This window comes from Poecilia reticulata, chromosome 21 (assembly GCF_904066995.2).
Source record: "Poecilia reticulata chromosome 21, P_reticulata-male-v2, whole genome shotgun sequence".
Taxonomy (NCBI): domain Eukaryota; kingdom Metazoa; phylum Chordata; class Actinopteri; order Cyprinodontiformes; family Poeciliidae; genus Poecilia; species Poecilia reticulata.
Window position 1 is genome coordinate 21,498,205 of NC_088850.1, and position 16,327 is coordinate 21,514,531.

The 16,327-nt window shown below is 41.3% G+C and overlaps 2 protein-coding genes across 9 annotated transcripts in view; one reads left to right on the forward strand and one right to left on the reverse strand.

Moving 5' to 3' along the window:
* disp1 (dispatched homolog 1 (Drosophila)) overlaps positions 1 to 2,933 on the forward strand; it is an 85,099-nt gene extending 82,166 nt beyond the window's left edge. For all 7 annotated transcript variants that reach the window (XM_081602118.1, XM_008398138.3, XM_081602119.1 and 4 more), the window contains one exon: positions 44 to 2,933. In XM_081602118.1, the coding sequence (XP_081458244.1) occupies positions 44 to 1,798 (1,755 nt within the window). In that variant the 3' untranslated portion in view covers positions 1,799 to 2,933. The remainder of the gene's footprint in view (positions 1 to 43) is intronic.
* A 4,451-nt stretch (positions 2,934 to 7,384) lies between these two features.
* tlr5a (toll-like receptor 5a) lies at positions 7,385 to 14,803 on the reverse strand. 2 transcript variants are annotated; one of them, XM_017302028.2, is made up of 6 exons: positions 14,304 to 14,803; positions 14,012 to 14,076; positions 12,771 to 12,830; positions 9,909 to 12,186; positions 9,221 to 9,309; positions 7,385 to 8,522 (listed from the first exon to the last, which is right to left on the reverse strand). In XM_017302028.2, the coding sequence occupies exons 3-6, from the start codon at positions 12,816 to 12,818 to the stop codon at positions 8,271 to 8,273; spliced, it is 2,667 nt and encodes an 888-aa protein (XP_017157517.1). In that variant the 5' UTR covers positions 12,819 to 12,830; positions 14,012 to 14,076; positions 14,304 to 14,803; the 3' UTR covers positions 7,385 to 8,270. The 2 variants fall into 2 exon arrangements, with proteins under 2 accessions (XP_017157517.1, XP_081458248.1); XM_081602122.1 differs by having other exon boundaries at positions 11,748 to 12,186; positions 14,304 to 14,799.
* Between the last annotated feature and the right edge of the window lie 1,524 nt (positions 14,804 to 16,327).

Consider the following 16,327-nt stretch of genomic DNA (forward strand, 5'->3'; position numbering starts at 1 on the left):
CTCAGACTAAGTTTTTACCTCTGGTATCATGTTTATATTTTAGGTGGATGCCTGGATCACAGAGGAGCTCCGCTTCGCCCCAGAGGGTCTCAGCCATGGCTGGTTTGTCAGTAACCTGGAATTCTACGACCTCCAAGACAGTCTGTCTGGTGGCACTCTGGTTGCCATGGCACTATCTGTGGCAGTGGCTTTCAGCGTCATGCTGCTAACCACCTGGAATGTCATCATCAGCCTGTACGCCATCTTGTCTATAGCCGGGACCATATTTGTCACAGTGGGCTCCCTGGTGTTGTTGGGCTGGGAGCTGAACGTCCTTGAGTCCGTCACCATCTCTGTTGCCGTGGGGTTGTCCGTGGACTTCGCCGTCCACTATGGTGTCGCTTACAGGCTCGCTCCAGAACCCGGCCGGGAAGGGAAAGTGATCTTCTCCCTCAGCCGGATGGGCTCTGCAATCGCCATGGCGGCAGTGACCACCTTTGTTGCCGGAGCGATGATGATGCCATCGACGGTCCTGGCCTACACCCAGTTGGGCACATTCATGATGCTCATCATGTGCATAAGTTGGGCTTTTGCTACCTTCTTCTTTCAGTGCATGTGCTGCTGCCTCGGACCCCAGGGCACCTGCGGTCAGATTCCCCTGCCCAAGAAGCTGCAATGCCAGGCCTTCAATGAAGACGCACCCTCGAGCCCCTCTCCTGAGGGGAAGTATCAGCTGGACAGCAGGGGCGGAGAGGCAGAGCACTACGAGCTGGAGCCATTGGCCTCCTATCAGAAAACTGGAGTTAAACCAGGAGAGAAAGAGGAGGCGGAGGAAGAGCTTGACACTCGGCTCTGTAATGGAGCCCCTTCTCATGTTAACCACACCATGTCTATACCACACATTCACAGTAATGATGCAGGCAGAAAAACACGGCAAGAAAATGGTCTAGTTACCTCACTCACTACACCATCCAGGTGCCAATACACTCCCAACAACTGCACATGTGTAGACCCCCCATCCCAGCCTCTACAGCAGTGGACCCCGCATTCCTGTACTCTGCCTCCCCAGGACTCCTCTTCCTGCCCCCCCACTCCTCAGCTTCTCCATCTCTCAGGTACCGCCAGGACCAAACAAAACGCAACCCTGTTGCCTCCAAACGTGGACGCGGTCTATTCACACATGGACTGCTGTGTTCACTACGTCCACTGCCCCCTCACCCATTTCCATCACTGCTCACAGGGCAGAGCAGTGAGCCACAGGCAGGGACCGGTCCATACCTGCCATCACAGGAAGTACTGCATCCAAGCAGCTTCAAACCAGGACACCGGCCAAGCTTCGGGGTCACCATCTGCTCCACAGACTCCAGACAAAGAGGCGAAACATTTAAGTCCTGACAGTACCCAGAATGGGAGCTCTCAAGTCTCAACACGACCCAATGGCCAGTGTCTCGGCCCCACTGCACTAACAGCTCATCATGAAAGCCAGAGGACGAAGGAAAGCGAACACTGCTGTGATAAAAACCCTGCATCTGTCATTAATACAGACTCAATCACAGACATTGACGTTTGTCGTAAAATCCCTGGTAATCAGGAGAGGCCTGAAAGTATTCCCGTCACACGGGAGCAAAGTGTGAAAAAGTGCAAACAGAACTCAAAAAGAGCGCAGGCGTCCTCCGCCTCTCCAAAGAGACTCTACTGTTTTAACAGGACGTTGAAAGTGAAGTGCAATTCAGTTTCAGAGTTTAGCTTGCCAAAAAGCGAAGCCAGCGTACCTCCTGTTGCAGTGAACTCTCAGCCGTCCTCTGAAAGCTTATGCTGATTCATGGGTAAAATCGGCGAAATAGCAATAGCCCAAAAATGACTCGCACATTTCTGTGCAATCACATTAGATGCTGGGTGTGTGTTTTCACCAAATCCCAGCTGAACTATGAAATATTTTTTATTGTTTTCTACTTATCACTTTTTCACATGCCAGATTATGTACTTCATTTTCCCAGTGGAACATACTAATAATGCAGTGTCATGTAGAAGATAGATCATCTCTTTACTAGCAGCCATTTGCACCACCACTACACCCCACGGTAGTGTCTGAACTGTGGTGTCTTGCAAAACTATTCAAACCTCTGGATCTTTTCCACATGGAGTCACATGACATCCACAAACTTGAATGTAGTTTATTGGGAAATTATGTGATAGATCACCTTTAAGTAGTGTATGATTATATATTGGGGAAAAATTATAAATTGTTTAACATTTTCTGCCAATAAATTTGGGGGCATCCATCTTTGCAAATTTGCTCAAGCTCAGGTTGGAAACTGCATCTATTAACATGCATTTTCAAGTCTTGCCATAGATTCTTAATTGTATTAAGCCAGAATTTTGACCTGGCCATTATAAAGGTAAAGGCAGCTCATGCTTTGTTTAGGGTCATCCTAGCGAAAAAACATTTTATCAAAAAGTGAGTATTTTCAAAATTGCAGTGTTTCCATTGAGCAAATTTATTTTTGCATTTTCAATTTGCGCAATTCTATGGTTAATGGAAATGCAGTTACTGTTAGTCCATTACATAAAACCCAGTAAAATGCTTTGGTGTTTGTGGTTGGAACATGACAATAACATAAAAAAAATTCAGGAGAATGAATACTTTTACAAGGCACCGGACGTGCACTTATCATTTTCGGTCGATGATCACGCAACCGTACCAGTGTGCCATGTTTCACAAGCTGCTTAAGGTGGTTTATGTGTCACCTTCTGTATTTCCAAGAGCTCCGGTTTTGCTCAAGTCTTCACACGTCTCACATAAAAGCTGCAGTGTGTGATTAAAAGGCTTTCTCTTACCCCCATTGTCCTGTTACTGTTTGTATTCCCAGAAGGTATCATCCCCGAGGTAAAGAGTCAGGATGAATAACAGCTGTACACCTGTTTCATTGTCTAATAAAGGCTGGTGCCTTTCAGCTTCTTAGTGTACAACCTGGGATTTCTTCTTGTGTAGACCTGTCGTAAGTCGTCGCAGCAATGAAGTTTTTCATAAGCATTTATGTTATTCTGGAGTCCAAATCCGTGTACAGTTTTATTCACAAAGCCTGTATTTGAGGATCTTCTGAAACCTTCAACACAGAGACGCATCAATAGATGGATGAGAACAACATCCCTGTGCTGAGAGTCTCATTACATTACATCATGACATCTACTGACAGAAACGCTCTGCACTTACAGGCCGGCTGCGGCAGACAGCTTTAATTATGCGGAGACAACGCTCTGGCACAGAACACGTAGAAACCGAGAAGCTGGTTGCCGTCACTGGTGGTTTGCTACTCAAAACAAATTTATATTTTAAATGAGTTATGCTGTTTAGATTTGGGGGGAAAAAGCTGGAACAAAATCTGCTGACTGTTTGCCTCTGATCTCTTGAAAGAACTTTATATGACCATGCTTTGTTTCTTCCTTGTCTCGGTACATGAAATGTCCTCGAAAGATGTTAACCTCAGGAGTCGGCGGGCTTGCAAAGATGCATTGACCCACTGTTGAACCTTAGAGTCAGGGGGGAGTTGTATGGCTTTCATCCAGGCCATAGAGCACAGGACCAGTGACGTATTGCTGTTCTTGTGAACCAGCTTACAGTTGTTACAATTATTACAGGCTTTTTGTAGGCATTGTTGCAGGAGTCTGGGGTGCTAGCAATAATTTTAAAGGCATCCCATCATTGTACACCCATAAACAGAGCTGTGTTGACATTCCACAAACTGAAGCTCTTACTCTAGGGTTGCCCTCGTCATTGATCTGGTTTGAGGTATTCATGAACTGGACCTCACAGCGTAAAAGAACTTTAAGGTCTCATCTTTGTTTTTAACAGACGTGATTTTGTTGCCGTCTTCTAGCCATGACCTTAAGCATTTCACAACCAAGTGTAAAGCAGCCACCGATGAGTCAGCTCCTCTAAATGTGAGGTCGTCCTTCTTGACTGGATGAAGACGGACTCCTCCCTTTGGTCAGGGGGATGCTTGTCAGTATTTGCCTCAAGCTGAAGATTTACAGTATCTTGATGTCTTGTGTGCAAGAGATGGTAGGATGAAGTGGGAGTCAAACCGATTGGGTATGGAGTGTACTGTTGCAGGAACTAAACAAAATCAATATTCTGAATCCATGAACTTGCCTCAGGCTTCTGATCAGGACGCCTCCTGGGTGCCTCATTGGAGGCTTTCTGTACACGTCCCACTGGGAATACCTAGCCTTCTTACGCAATTCTGCTTGATTCTCATTACCTTTCAGTACTCTATCTGGGATTCCTCCTATTGAAGTAGATTTTTCCAGGCCAATCAGCCAACAGAAGGAGAAATTGTGAACAATGATGTTGGTTTTCTGCACTGTTTTAGGATTGTAGTCTGCCTGTATTTTTAGCAAAGGAAGTAAAGAAAGCCATCCAGTCTGTGTTGGCAATGCTTTCAAATATTGAATTAACATTGACAGCCACCTCGTTCAGCTCAGCACTTATCTCTTCACATTGGGGGATGCTTGTTTACAGCGCAGGCAATTTCCGGTAACCTTCTTAGCATCAAATTGGCGCATTATGTACGTCACGGCCAAACGTTTGTGATTGGGTAAAATTCAAGACTTCAATATAGTCCCCGCCTCCAGGAAGCAATCATTAATCAATACCCAAGAGCTCAGACTCTCTTTACGAAGCAAAGTGTAGAACAAGTGGCTGGTTTACCAGGCTATATTGGGAAGAGATGCCAGGGTAGGCAAAGAACGAGCTGGAGGGACTGGCCTAAGAACACCTTGCTAACTCTGATAATGAGCTGGAGATGGAGATGTTTCGGTTTCCAATATGGACTTGCTACTTTTGTAATTGGTATTGTTTTATATCAGTATTTAAAAACTGGGTGTGGTTGTAGAAATACTCCTCAAGCCTGAAGTCCTTCCTGTTCAACAGTCACTCTGTGAAGGAAAGGAAGGAAAAATAGCACTGTGTTTTTGCTACCGTTTCACTCTGATCCACCATCACTCCCTCAACCCCAAAACAAACTTACACATACAAACAGGTCCTAGAAAACACATTACATAAGTTAACACCCACACTGGGATTGCTTGATGCCTCTTGAAGGAAACATCTAATTTGGGCTCAGACAGCTTAGTCTCTAATCCACTGCGCCCCCACCATTGCCGGTCTTCTTTCTCCTCAGGAGCTCAATTGCCCCTGTGAAGATGAGTCCACTTCTCCAGAGATTTCCTGTAATTATATTTGCCTAAACGGAGGTCAAATATTAGTTGTGGCTGTGGAGAGGGGCTCATGACGTTACCCCGTGAGGGAGGATGTCTCTCTCCAGCATGTGGATCTGGTCTGACTAGGACCCACAGGCCTGAAATAGCTGTGAGGAGGCCGCCGAGCTCGAGAGCTTGTTTACAGGGTAAACATTTGCTTCCAATTTTCAAATTACGTGCTGGTGGAGCTGCTGTGCTGCTCCAGATTTATGATCAGAACAGCATTTAATTTTCAGGACACTTGAGCGGTGTAGTAATTAATTGGCATTGTACGGATCGTTTTAGATCGACTCCCTATCCCCGTTTTGGGCTGACAGAGAAGCTTACCAACCATGTCAATTATGGAGACTTACAGTGGAAGTTGTACATTTAAATAGAGCAAAAAATATAGATGATTGACATCTATGTTCTCTATTGACATTTGATCTGTGAAAGCCTCTGAAACTGAGGCTTTCATAGTGTATAAAGGTGCATAAATATCTCATCCACATTCTGCAGCTGTGTTTAGCTGTAGACTGTGCTGTTTCAGACTAATGCCACTCTTGGAGTGCATGTTTTTAATCTGCTCTCTAATATTAGAAGTTCTCTTAAGATGTCTCAAAATCTCTTCTATGTCCTTTTAGCACTAATAATGCCTCACAGACATCCGGACAATCTGGAAATTCTAGGACTTGCAGCTTAAACCAAGGAGGGGGTTTGAATCAGGAGGATATTTAGGACGCCACACCTTAATCAACACATTAATCAGGCTAAAGTAGAGAGGAGCAACAGTAGCTGTGCTTCCATTGGTCCTGAATATAAATTTTGGGAAACATTTCCTGACTGGGACACAGAGCTGGCCTTCACAACCCTGTGGAACAGCAGTCAAAAAGTCTGTTGGTTCTTGTTGCTTCAGCTGACTGAGAAACAAACTTTGTGGTTCAGATTTCATTTTCTGGTCTCGCAACAAATGCAACATTTTTACTGTTATTTTTTTACTGCCTCTTGATAAATGCAAGTATTCTTATCTTTAAATGACCAGAAACTATTGTGCAATGTCAGCAGGCTGGGCAGATGTCTGGGTTCGAATGTGTTCACATTAATGGACTGTCCTCAGTGTATAAGTAGTCCAAGTCTGCAGACTCACCCTATTAATGTTCCGAGCAGCTGGCTCATAAAAGCTGAGAGGATACAGGCGGCCGGGGCCAAAGGGCCGGAAGCTTCCCACTGCCCAGTAGCTTCCTGTTTTCAGATGGATATGGAATGGAAGGAAACTGGCTGACCCCTTCAGCTTCACCCCTGTCCAACTGAGCGGAGCACTGAGACGGTTTGTGGCTCTGGGATTATAGTAAGAATTTAACAGGGTCGTTATTACATGAAGCAGATTAAATATCTTGATCAGAAAAGCTCTAAGAACAAACAAAATGCTAGGATTCACTGAAATCCCACGAGAAACGAGTGAAGATGCAGCTACCGCCATCTAGTGGCTAAAACACGGACGACAAATTACACAGGCTGCACTTTTTTCAGCTTTCACTACTCTTTGCGTTGCGTCAAGATTACTATGAAGAATACGTACGTTGATAGAAATGAAATCCCAAAAATCAAATTTGCACAGTTTCTGTCCTAAGCTCAGAATTACCAAAGACTGTGTAAGGAGGTCCAAATGTGCCCGAATCTATAAAAACGAACCATTTTTACTTAGTAACATTTGAAGTACTTACAATTAGAAACAAATACGTAAATAATTTAATATATTCATAAATTATTTTTTAAGCAAAAGCATATGCTGTAAATTGAATCATGCTGCAACCCAGATTTTGTTTCATCTATCCAGATTTTTTATCACAATCAATGGGTGGGGTTATATCTATTATCTTAATCAATATAGTTAGTCTAAAGGGGACTTTGTAGTGCAAATGACCATTCAGATTTTAGCGTCTGGTTCTGTTGGCCACAGGACAGTACCAATGAGTATATGGAGACTTGCAGCACAGGAACTTTAAAATAATTTGTTAATTGCTAATTTAAGACTTGCAGTGAATTTTGTATGTAGTGACCAAAGCTGGTTTAGCACATCTTCTAAAAGAAAGGCCTGTTCTATAAATATTGAAGCTTTTCTGAAACTTGATGTTATTTTCATTAAAAGCTTTTGAAACGGATGAAATGTTCATTATGTGACTTTATTTTACCAGCTGTTATTTAAAATCCATTTCCATTCTTTTTTTTTTTTTTTACTGCAGCCTGAATGCAATATCTACTGAGCAGCTTGCAATCACTGCCCCTTATTTTTTCATTCATTCATTCATTTTTCAGTGTTTCCTAAAAAAAAAAAATGGCATTCTGTTAAATCAAACTGAATTTTCATTTATTCACAGAACATTTGATTCTAATGAAAGCTCCATCACACAACACAGAAAATCAAACTCCAGTGCTTTACAAAATTTTCCCCCAAAATCAGTAGTATATTGCTGACTTACAAAAAAAGTTGGAAGTACTACATCTTCCAACACTTATATATATAAAATACATCCATCCATTTTCTTCCGCTTATCTGGGGTCGGGTCGCGGGGGCAGCAGCTTCAGAAGGGAGGCCCAGACTATATATATATGTATATATATATATATATCATATTGCTACTGATCACTGGTATTGAACTCCTCAGCACTACAGACAACTCCTTACCATGATATACTCACCACCAAGTTAAACACTGAACACACGTGTCTTCTCTCCGCAGGTCACATTCTGATTGAACGTTCTGACTAAAAACTAGTGTGCACAGTACACAGCAAGAAACCTGCACCACACTGTTCACAGTATCAGTATTACACTCAATGTTCCCAATCATGGACTGGTGACTATAACTTGTGCAAAGTGAGTAGAGTCTGACTTCGTTGGCTCATAAAGGTATTCCTGTAGAAAGAAAGGCAAACAAAACTAAAGTCTGGTTTAAAGACTTGTTTGAAGGTATGGGTATTTCTTTTAAGGCTGTTTAAGTTGAACAAAGACTGAGGTCTTCTTAAATATAAAGAACTTAAATTCACATTCATGGATTCCCTGTTAAGTTGTTAACTCTGATATTCTCAAGTGGAATCTTCTCTTTAGCAGGAGGTTGACAATCTGGCTTCTCAGGCTTATCCTCAGCAAACTTCTTCACCTTGGTGTCTCTGAGGATCAGCGAGACAAGCCGCTCATAGAACCACTCCAGGTCCTGAGGGTCCTCGGGCCAGGTGAGGTACTCTCTCCTCTGGACAAAAGCTCTGACTGCATTGCACTTCTTCAGCTGGTAGTGAGCAACCTATGGGTTTGTAACGAGCAGATGGTTAAGATAGATGGCGGCATTTCCACGCATACATTTAACAACAGTTAACACAGGTGTAAAATGGAATAACGTAGAACAAGGGTGTACATATTAAATTAAGTAAAACTTATTTAGTATATAGTCATTTCACAGGGCAATTTATTTAAAGCGTTTGTTAATTTAGCTGGTAAAGGCTTACAGGTAAATATGATAGCTTTTGAAACAAAAGTTTCAAAGCTATCATACACTGCCGATTCATGGGCTTCAACTGTGAAGAGGGACACATCTGAAAGTTGCCGGACTCTGACCCTCAAAGAATGAGGTTTGAGACCATTTCTATAGGGAATCTATGGAATATTAATGAGGCAGCTATCAAAGCAACCCGGTTTTCAATGACACCTCAGCAGGACCACAATATGATTGCCTTCATGCTGCATTGATGCAGTAATTCATGCTTAAATTCTGTATGAAATATTTTGCATTGGCTGTGTAAAATAATGTAATATTTAGAGGAAAGTAATTTTGTGTTTAGCTGTAAGCCAGAATCATCAATATTAACAGACTCTTGAACTAATAAATTAAGTAACAGCCATAAATCACCTTTTAACAATATTCTAATATCTGGCGAGTCACAGGTATGTTGTGTCCCAGTAGTTTGTATTAACCCAGTGTCAGCAGCATAGGATTATACGCACCTTCCCTACCACCAGCATAACCAGGACGTTGGTCAGCTCCTCTAACATGCGGCCCTGGGCTAAAGTGAACGCCTCCAAACACCAGCCATCTGTAGGGAGGCAAAAACGTAGTCATTCGTATGAACAGAGATAAAGACAGCAGCAAAACAACAGCCGGAGTGTGGTAGCTAAAATGCTACTGACAGAAAGATGACATAGCTGTAGGGGGTTTTGTTAGGGACAAATCAAGAAATCTCTTGGTTTCACACTTTCTGAAATCAAATAAAGCTCACCAAGAAATTAATGAAGGATTTTTTGGATGTGTCTTCTTGGATATAGGCTTTCCACACTAACACACTGGAAATTACTCTTAATTCTTTTTACTTTAAGATATGCCACCCGGATGGATTTCTTATTAGGGTAGGAAGGTGCTAATTTGGCATTAAAATGGGGAAATGGGAACCCCCTATGACCATCTACCAAAAGTGAGAACATAGAACTTCAAAGAAGGATCTTTGTAAATACAACTACTTGTAGCTTATCTCAGAAGTTACAACTTTACACCTCATTTGGGAGTGACGCTGAAAAAGCTGTTAGAGATTTGTTTTCTTCTTATAGGTGCTAAAGACAGATTGACAGGATTTAGAGTGAAATCAGAAAACAATTGTAGCCATTTTCCCTCCAAACCTCAGTGTACATAAAGCCACACCTTTGAGGAACTCCTTGGAGACGATGCACAAGGTCTTCCTGCTTCCCCAAATGGCATCCCTGATGTTTGACAGATGATCCTCCCCAGGTAGAAAGTCTCTAGCTTCGAAGCAACAGTGGAACAGGTTCTCTTCTGCAAACTGGTTGTCTAGCTTCTTCAGCAAGGCGGCCTCCACCCACCTGTAGTCGCTGTTGCTGAAGCACAGGAAGGCATCGTATTGCCAGTTGTTCTCTTGGGCAGGCGGTTTGGGGCCCTCAAGAACCCTGTTGACTACCTTTTTGTAGATGATGAATATTTGCCCTCGTAAGCGGGCGTAAATAATCCCGCCGAGTACGAGGCTGAAGATGAGAATGGCGGAGGAGATGAAAAGAGCCAACTGAAAAGCCTGAACGTCTTTTTCCTCATCTTCACATGACTCCATGATGGTGGGAAACTCCAATAGGGGAAGATTATGGAAAGAAGCTGGGAACTCACATCTGTATTCCTGAGACGGGCTCAAGAAGGTCACATTGGTCGTGTTCAGCCACTTCAGGAAGCCCTCCAGAGCGCAATCACAGTGGAACCGATTTCCAGAAAGGTCGAGGGCGCTGAGTGAGTGGAAAGTCATCGGATCGGGAGAGACCAGGAAATTGTTTGAGAGGTCGAGCGATTTTAGGCTGGCTGGGAAAACACTGGCCTCCAAATAGGTCAGGGCATTGGACGAGAGGTCAATATTTCTAATCGAGGTGAGACCCCTGAATACCCCATGAGGAAGGGTCATCAGGGAATTGAGGCTGATATTTAAGCCAATCAGATTCTGGAAATTATCAAATATATCCAGGCAATGCCCCTGTGCCCAAGAAATCTGGAGGGAACTGCCATGAAGATCCAACACAACCAAACTATTATTAGGAGACATGGAGACCCCTGGATTTATAGTGCACCACAAAATGGTGTTGCCCCCGTAAAAAAAGTACAGCAGATGCTTGAAATGACTTGAAACGACATAAAGGTCCTCCAGGTTTGTGAATCTGTTTTCTGAAATATCTAAATAGTGACTGCTGTTCCACAAGCCTTTGATGCTTCTGATGGAATTCAACTTATTGTCTCGTAGGAGGAGGAACTCTAAATTCGGTAGCGACGCAGGAGATGCCAGCTGTCGCAGAGAGTTTCCTGTCAGATATAAATGATGTAACTGGGAAAGACCACTGAAGGCCTTGTCTCCAAGAACACCAATGTGGTTGTTAGACAAGTCCAAAATGAGAAGCTCTGTCAGATTGCTGAATGTGTCAGAGCGGATCTCTCCTAACAGATTGGATGACAGGTTGAGTTGTAGTAGATTCTTCTCCAGACCAACGAAGGCGTTTGTCTCTATAAAGTTTATCTTATTCCGGGAGATATCAATCATCTTTGCGTCTTTCAGAGCCCTAAAGACTCCAGTCTTTAAAGCAAAAATCCTGTTCCCTGTTAGGTCTAAATTAACAACTGAACTCTCCTCAAGGCCTTGAAAAGTGTCTTTGTCTGGATCAGGTATGTTGTTATAGGAAAAGTCTTTTCCAAGACTTCCAGAACATTTAAGATGAGCAATTAGAGTCCCCCTGATTGCTCTGAAAAACGATTTTAATGATTCCAAATTCATTCCACTTCCTGAGATATCAAGGATGTTGAAGGCCATCTCTTTGAAAGGGTTTCCACAGTCCTTCCAGTCAACGTCAGATCTGAAGAAGCTGTTCGACCTCAAGCTCAGAAGGTGAAAATATTTCCCCTGGAAGCCAAATAAGTCTTTCTCACATATTTTCTCAAGCTGATTCAGCTCAAGAATTAACTGTGAGAACTTTGTGAGATTCCTAAAGAACTGACCCGGATTGAGTCTCACTATGTGGTTCCCGTAGAGGTTGAGCCTTTCCAGTGACAGAAGTGGCTTCAGGTAGTTTTCTGCAAGTATGGAGTCGGTCAAAGAGCAGTAATCCAGCCAGAGGTCTCTTAACCTGACCAGCCCGGCAAACGCCCGCGGCTCCAGCTTAAGGCCGACATTGTCGCCGAGAACCAGTGTGGTCAACTTTCTCTGCCTGAGGAAAGAGTCGTTCCTGATGGTGAGGACTACTTTCTGGCTTCCCAGGTCTAATTCCTGAAGTTCCTTTAAGTCTCTGAAAGAAGTCCTGTTGATCTCATGGATTAAGTTTCTATCCAAATATAAGTGGGTGATGTTGGGAGGCAGAACAGGGACCCAGCTGAGGTTCTGGGCGGCGCAGTCTGCTTTTTGTCCCCACAACTGGCATGATGGGTGACATGTTGCTGGCTGCAGGGAGAACAGATGGATTCATTAAGAGTTCAGGACTAAGTACATTCAAGTTTTTCAGACTGCTCATAAATTTGAAGATGGATTAGGGTTGTTCGCCTTTTATTTTTTTAACAAAATAGAAAAAGACCTTAAAAGAGCTAAAACAAAAATAAATATCTGTACACAACAAGGTATATTATGTGTGAAATTTTTAACTTTGCCACAATGTAAAAAACAAACAAAAGAAAAACATCTCTAATTTACAGTGAAATTACGGCAGCTGTGGTTGCCCATATTTTACTATGAATTTAGGCAATTTTCTAGTAAAATATATATATATAGATTCACCTATTGGAGAATATTGGACCGATATCAATGTCCATCACATATTAATAATCCTGCTACAGCTGATAATTGATATTTATCAAGCCCGACCTTTCACCACTGACATTGCTTCAAATAGAATAGTAAGTAACTGTTTTTGCCCCTCAGTGGGGACGTTTATGAGTAAAGTTAAAAGTATTAATATAACTGTACACTCAGTATGCTAAATCTCTGGAAAATGTGTGAGCTAAGGTCTAAGGTCAATGTTGGACACCAACCTGTAGATAGAAGCCAGCGAAGATCAGCTGAAGGACCAGCAGCCACATACTGTCCTGGACCTACGGAGGACAAACCGTCCCAGTGTTTACTTTGGTTCACCCGAACAGCTCGTGTTATTACTACACCGCCCACAGAGTTGTGCAATCCTTGATTTGTTTGCCCTGAGCGGATATGAAAGTGGAAATTTCTGTACTGATTATTAGAGCTGTGTCGGAAAAATGGTTGATGTTTCAGATTAGTAACTCTGAGTCCAAATGTCTTAACCGCTTTTCCACTTCGGTTGTTTACTATTAATATAATATTTCATTTTATGTGACAATATGGAGTTCAGTAGACAAAACAGGATTTCTTTGTTTCTGATTTTAAAAAAACAAAAACATTTATTTAAAATATAAACAGAAAATCAAACCAAATACACACACACACACACATATATATGGCTGTCTTAAGAAAGCATAATAATATATATATTACTATACATATATTATTATGAGTATATATTTTGACTCTTTGAGAAAAATAAGAGAAAGATGGGCGGGTCTTTAAATATTACTAGATCAGATGTGCATCTTGAGGTAACAGGATTTTTCTTTCATTAGAAAAGACAAATGAAGAAAAAAATCAAACAAGCTAACTATTATTCAAAATACAAGATGTTAAAATTAAATATGAGCTTTTTTTGTGGCCAAAAACGCCAGAGGAAATTATTTACACTAGTTAATTTTGATTAAATATTTTAAAACATTATAAATAATAATTAAAAAAAACTTTTTGCACGTCTAAAAAAAAAAAAGAGCACGTTTATCATTCTAGCGGCAGCAATCGCTCGACCACCCTGTAGTGTGTCGCCAGGGGGCGCAGTTTCTCGGTACACCCTGACCTTTAGCTTAACAATTAGTTTGCGTGAAAACGCTGGCAGTACAGCGCGAAGATAACAATTAAATAGGAAACAAGAATGAAGTCTCCCTTTTTTTGCTACAAAATGAAACGGCTCAAATTTGGATGTTACATTTTTAGAGGAAAATCAAATAACTTTTTTTTTTATCCTCTGATGAGGAAAAAACAGATCAGATTTGCACCGAATCTGCCAACAGTTTTGAATTCTGTCTTGTTGTCAGTGACGGAGAAGGAAAATTTCAGTTTGGTTTGATTGTTGTTGTTGTTGTTTAAATAAGAAAAACAGCGTAAGAAAAAACAAAAATGCACTGCGTAATTCCTGTTCTTAAACTGCCACCTGTACCTGTGACGGTAGGAGGCGCTGTTTCTTCTTTATGCCTGTAAGGTGTTTCTCCCCTTTTTCCACTCCTGAACAGATACACAAGAACAGATCAACTGGACAAATTTGTGACACTATGTAAGCTTTACATTTAAATAAATGGATTTACGTTTATTGCGTAATTCGGGCTTGTCTGTATCAAATCAACAGAATCCACTGACTTTAAAGGCTTTAACGAGGTCGTGAAGTGATATCGTCACGTGCAAAAGCCTGCAGTCGCTCAGACTTGGAGTGGGACACATTGTGAATGTCTTACCTCTGTTCTGAATGAGACGGAGAAAGGAATCCCTCACTGGTGGAAAATTCGCTTAAACGCGACTTCCAAGCACACAAGTTGTTCCGTAGATTCTCTCAGTGAGTGTGTGTGTGTGTATGTGTGTGTTTAGAAAGACTGATTTTCCGCAGTTCTTTCAAAGCGCACATAATTCGCAATTTCCTTCATGGCCAAAGAGGCTTCACCTTCCTCTTTTTCACGGGTGGCCGCGTCCCCGTCCTGGAGCTTTCCCTTTTCTCCGTGGCTCCATGTTGGCTGATAGTTTCCACTTCCTCTCTGCCCCCGGAGCCTCCTCCACAGGCAGGCACTCCGACACACCCGGGAGCAGATGAGCAGAACCAGGATGAGTCCGCAAGCAGGCAGGGCGCCGTTCCGTTATGACAGATAGCACACAACGGGTTAACATATCAGGGGTCAGCAGCAGGAAAACTAATAATAACTTCCCCCATCGCCGATTGTTTGCGCAAAGTTACAGTTTCTCTAGGATGTGTGTGCAAAATTCAGTGACTGAAGACTACTCCTATATAATAATACATTATTTAATTTTTTTTTTGTTGGGGTGAAGAAAAAAACAGGTTTGATGTAATACGGAATATTGTATAATGAATATAATAATATTGTAATACTCGTATTCTAATCTTAAATGTAGTTGTTTTTTTCTTTATTAGCTCTGAGCAGAAAACAGAACTAAAGCTTCAGACGCATCAGTCTGTGCGAAATTAATTTAAAGAATGTGTTTGACTGATGGAGATACTGAAATAAATGAACTTTTTGGTCATATTTTAGTTTATTGAATGAGTTTATAAACAAATACGCAACATAATACAAGCAGACGGTTCTTGAAACCGGTTCAGTTATGCTAACAGTTCTTCAAACCGTCTGCTAATTGTTATATGAATCAAGATTGAAATACTATGTGCAGTAAAATACAAAATTAGGTTTCAGGCAAGTTCATTGTTTAACAATATGATTATTGGTTTGTTTTAGCTTATTTTTTGTTCCTCTTGTACTAGTGCATATTGTTAATAATAATAATAATAATAATAATAATAATAATAATAATAATAATAATAATAATAATAATAATATTGTGTAATAATAAGGTTATCATAAGTTGAACCTACTGAAAACAGTAGCAGATAGGTCCTTTATTTTTCCTGTTTCTTGTTCAGTAAGACGTGGTCATTACTGAACAAGTAATGACCACACTGTTGATGAAAACAGTGTTGGTGTGAAGTGTTTTGTAAATTGTCCATTTCGTTCAAAGTCATATTTATGGTCACCGCTGATTGCTGAAACATTGTATAATTACACAAAATGGCTTTCCGTACGCCGTAATTCCTCTTACTCTGCATCTGTTTTTATCTCATGTACAAATAAAAAGAGATGCAGAAAAACGAGACATACGTCATCTTCTGGAGATGCTCAAAGTTTGAGCTGCTGTAAAAGTTGGAACCTTTATCTGGAATCAGGACTGATACGATGAGCTCTTCTCACTGAAAACAATCTTTGTATTGTCTCTTCCCCGTCACCTTTTCTCATGTTGTAAATGTGTCCTTACAGTTATTCTTATATGATTTTTTTAAAACCATTATAAGATGTTCCCACTTACCTTAAGTTGCTATGGTGACACCTGAATTCCCCTCAATCTGAGACAATGAAGGTTACCTCTATTCTATTCTGTATTGTGTACATTTAGAACTGCGCAATTATGTGGTTACTTTCAATAATTACAATGATAATGTTGATGATGAACAATAAATTAACATCTGTGATCGACAAAATAAGCTACCCACTAAAATATATTTGTATATTAAAGTATTTGTTTTCATTACATAGAGTATTGATTTCATTTTGAATGAGAGGCACCATATTCACTGCGTCTGAGCAGATATGGGCCGAGGAACAGTTCCGTTGCAAATTAATTTATTTCCACCAGATGGCGCACATAATCTACCACTGGAAACAAGTTAACTGAAAGAGTCATTAAAAAATCAATCAAAACG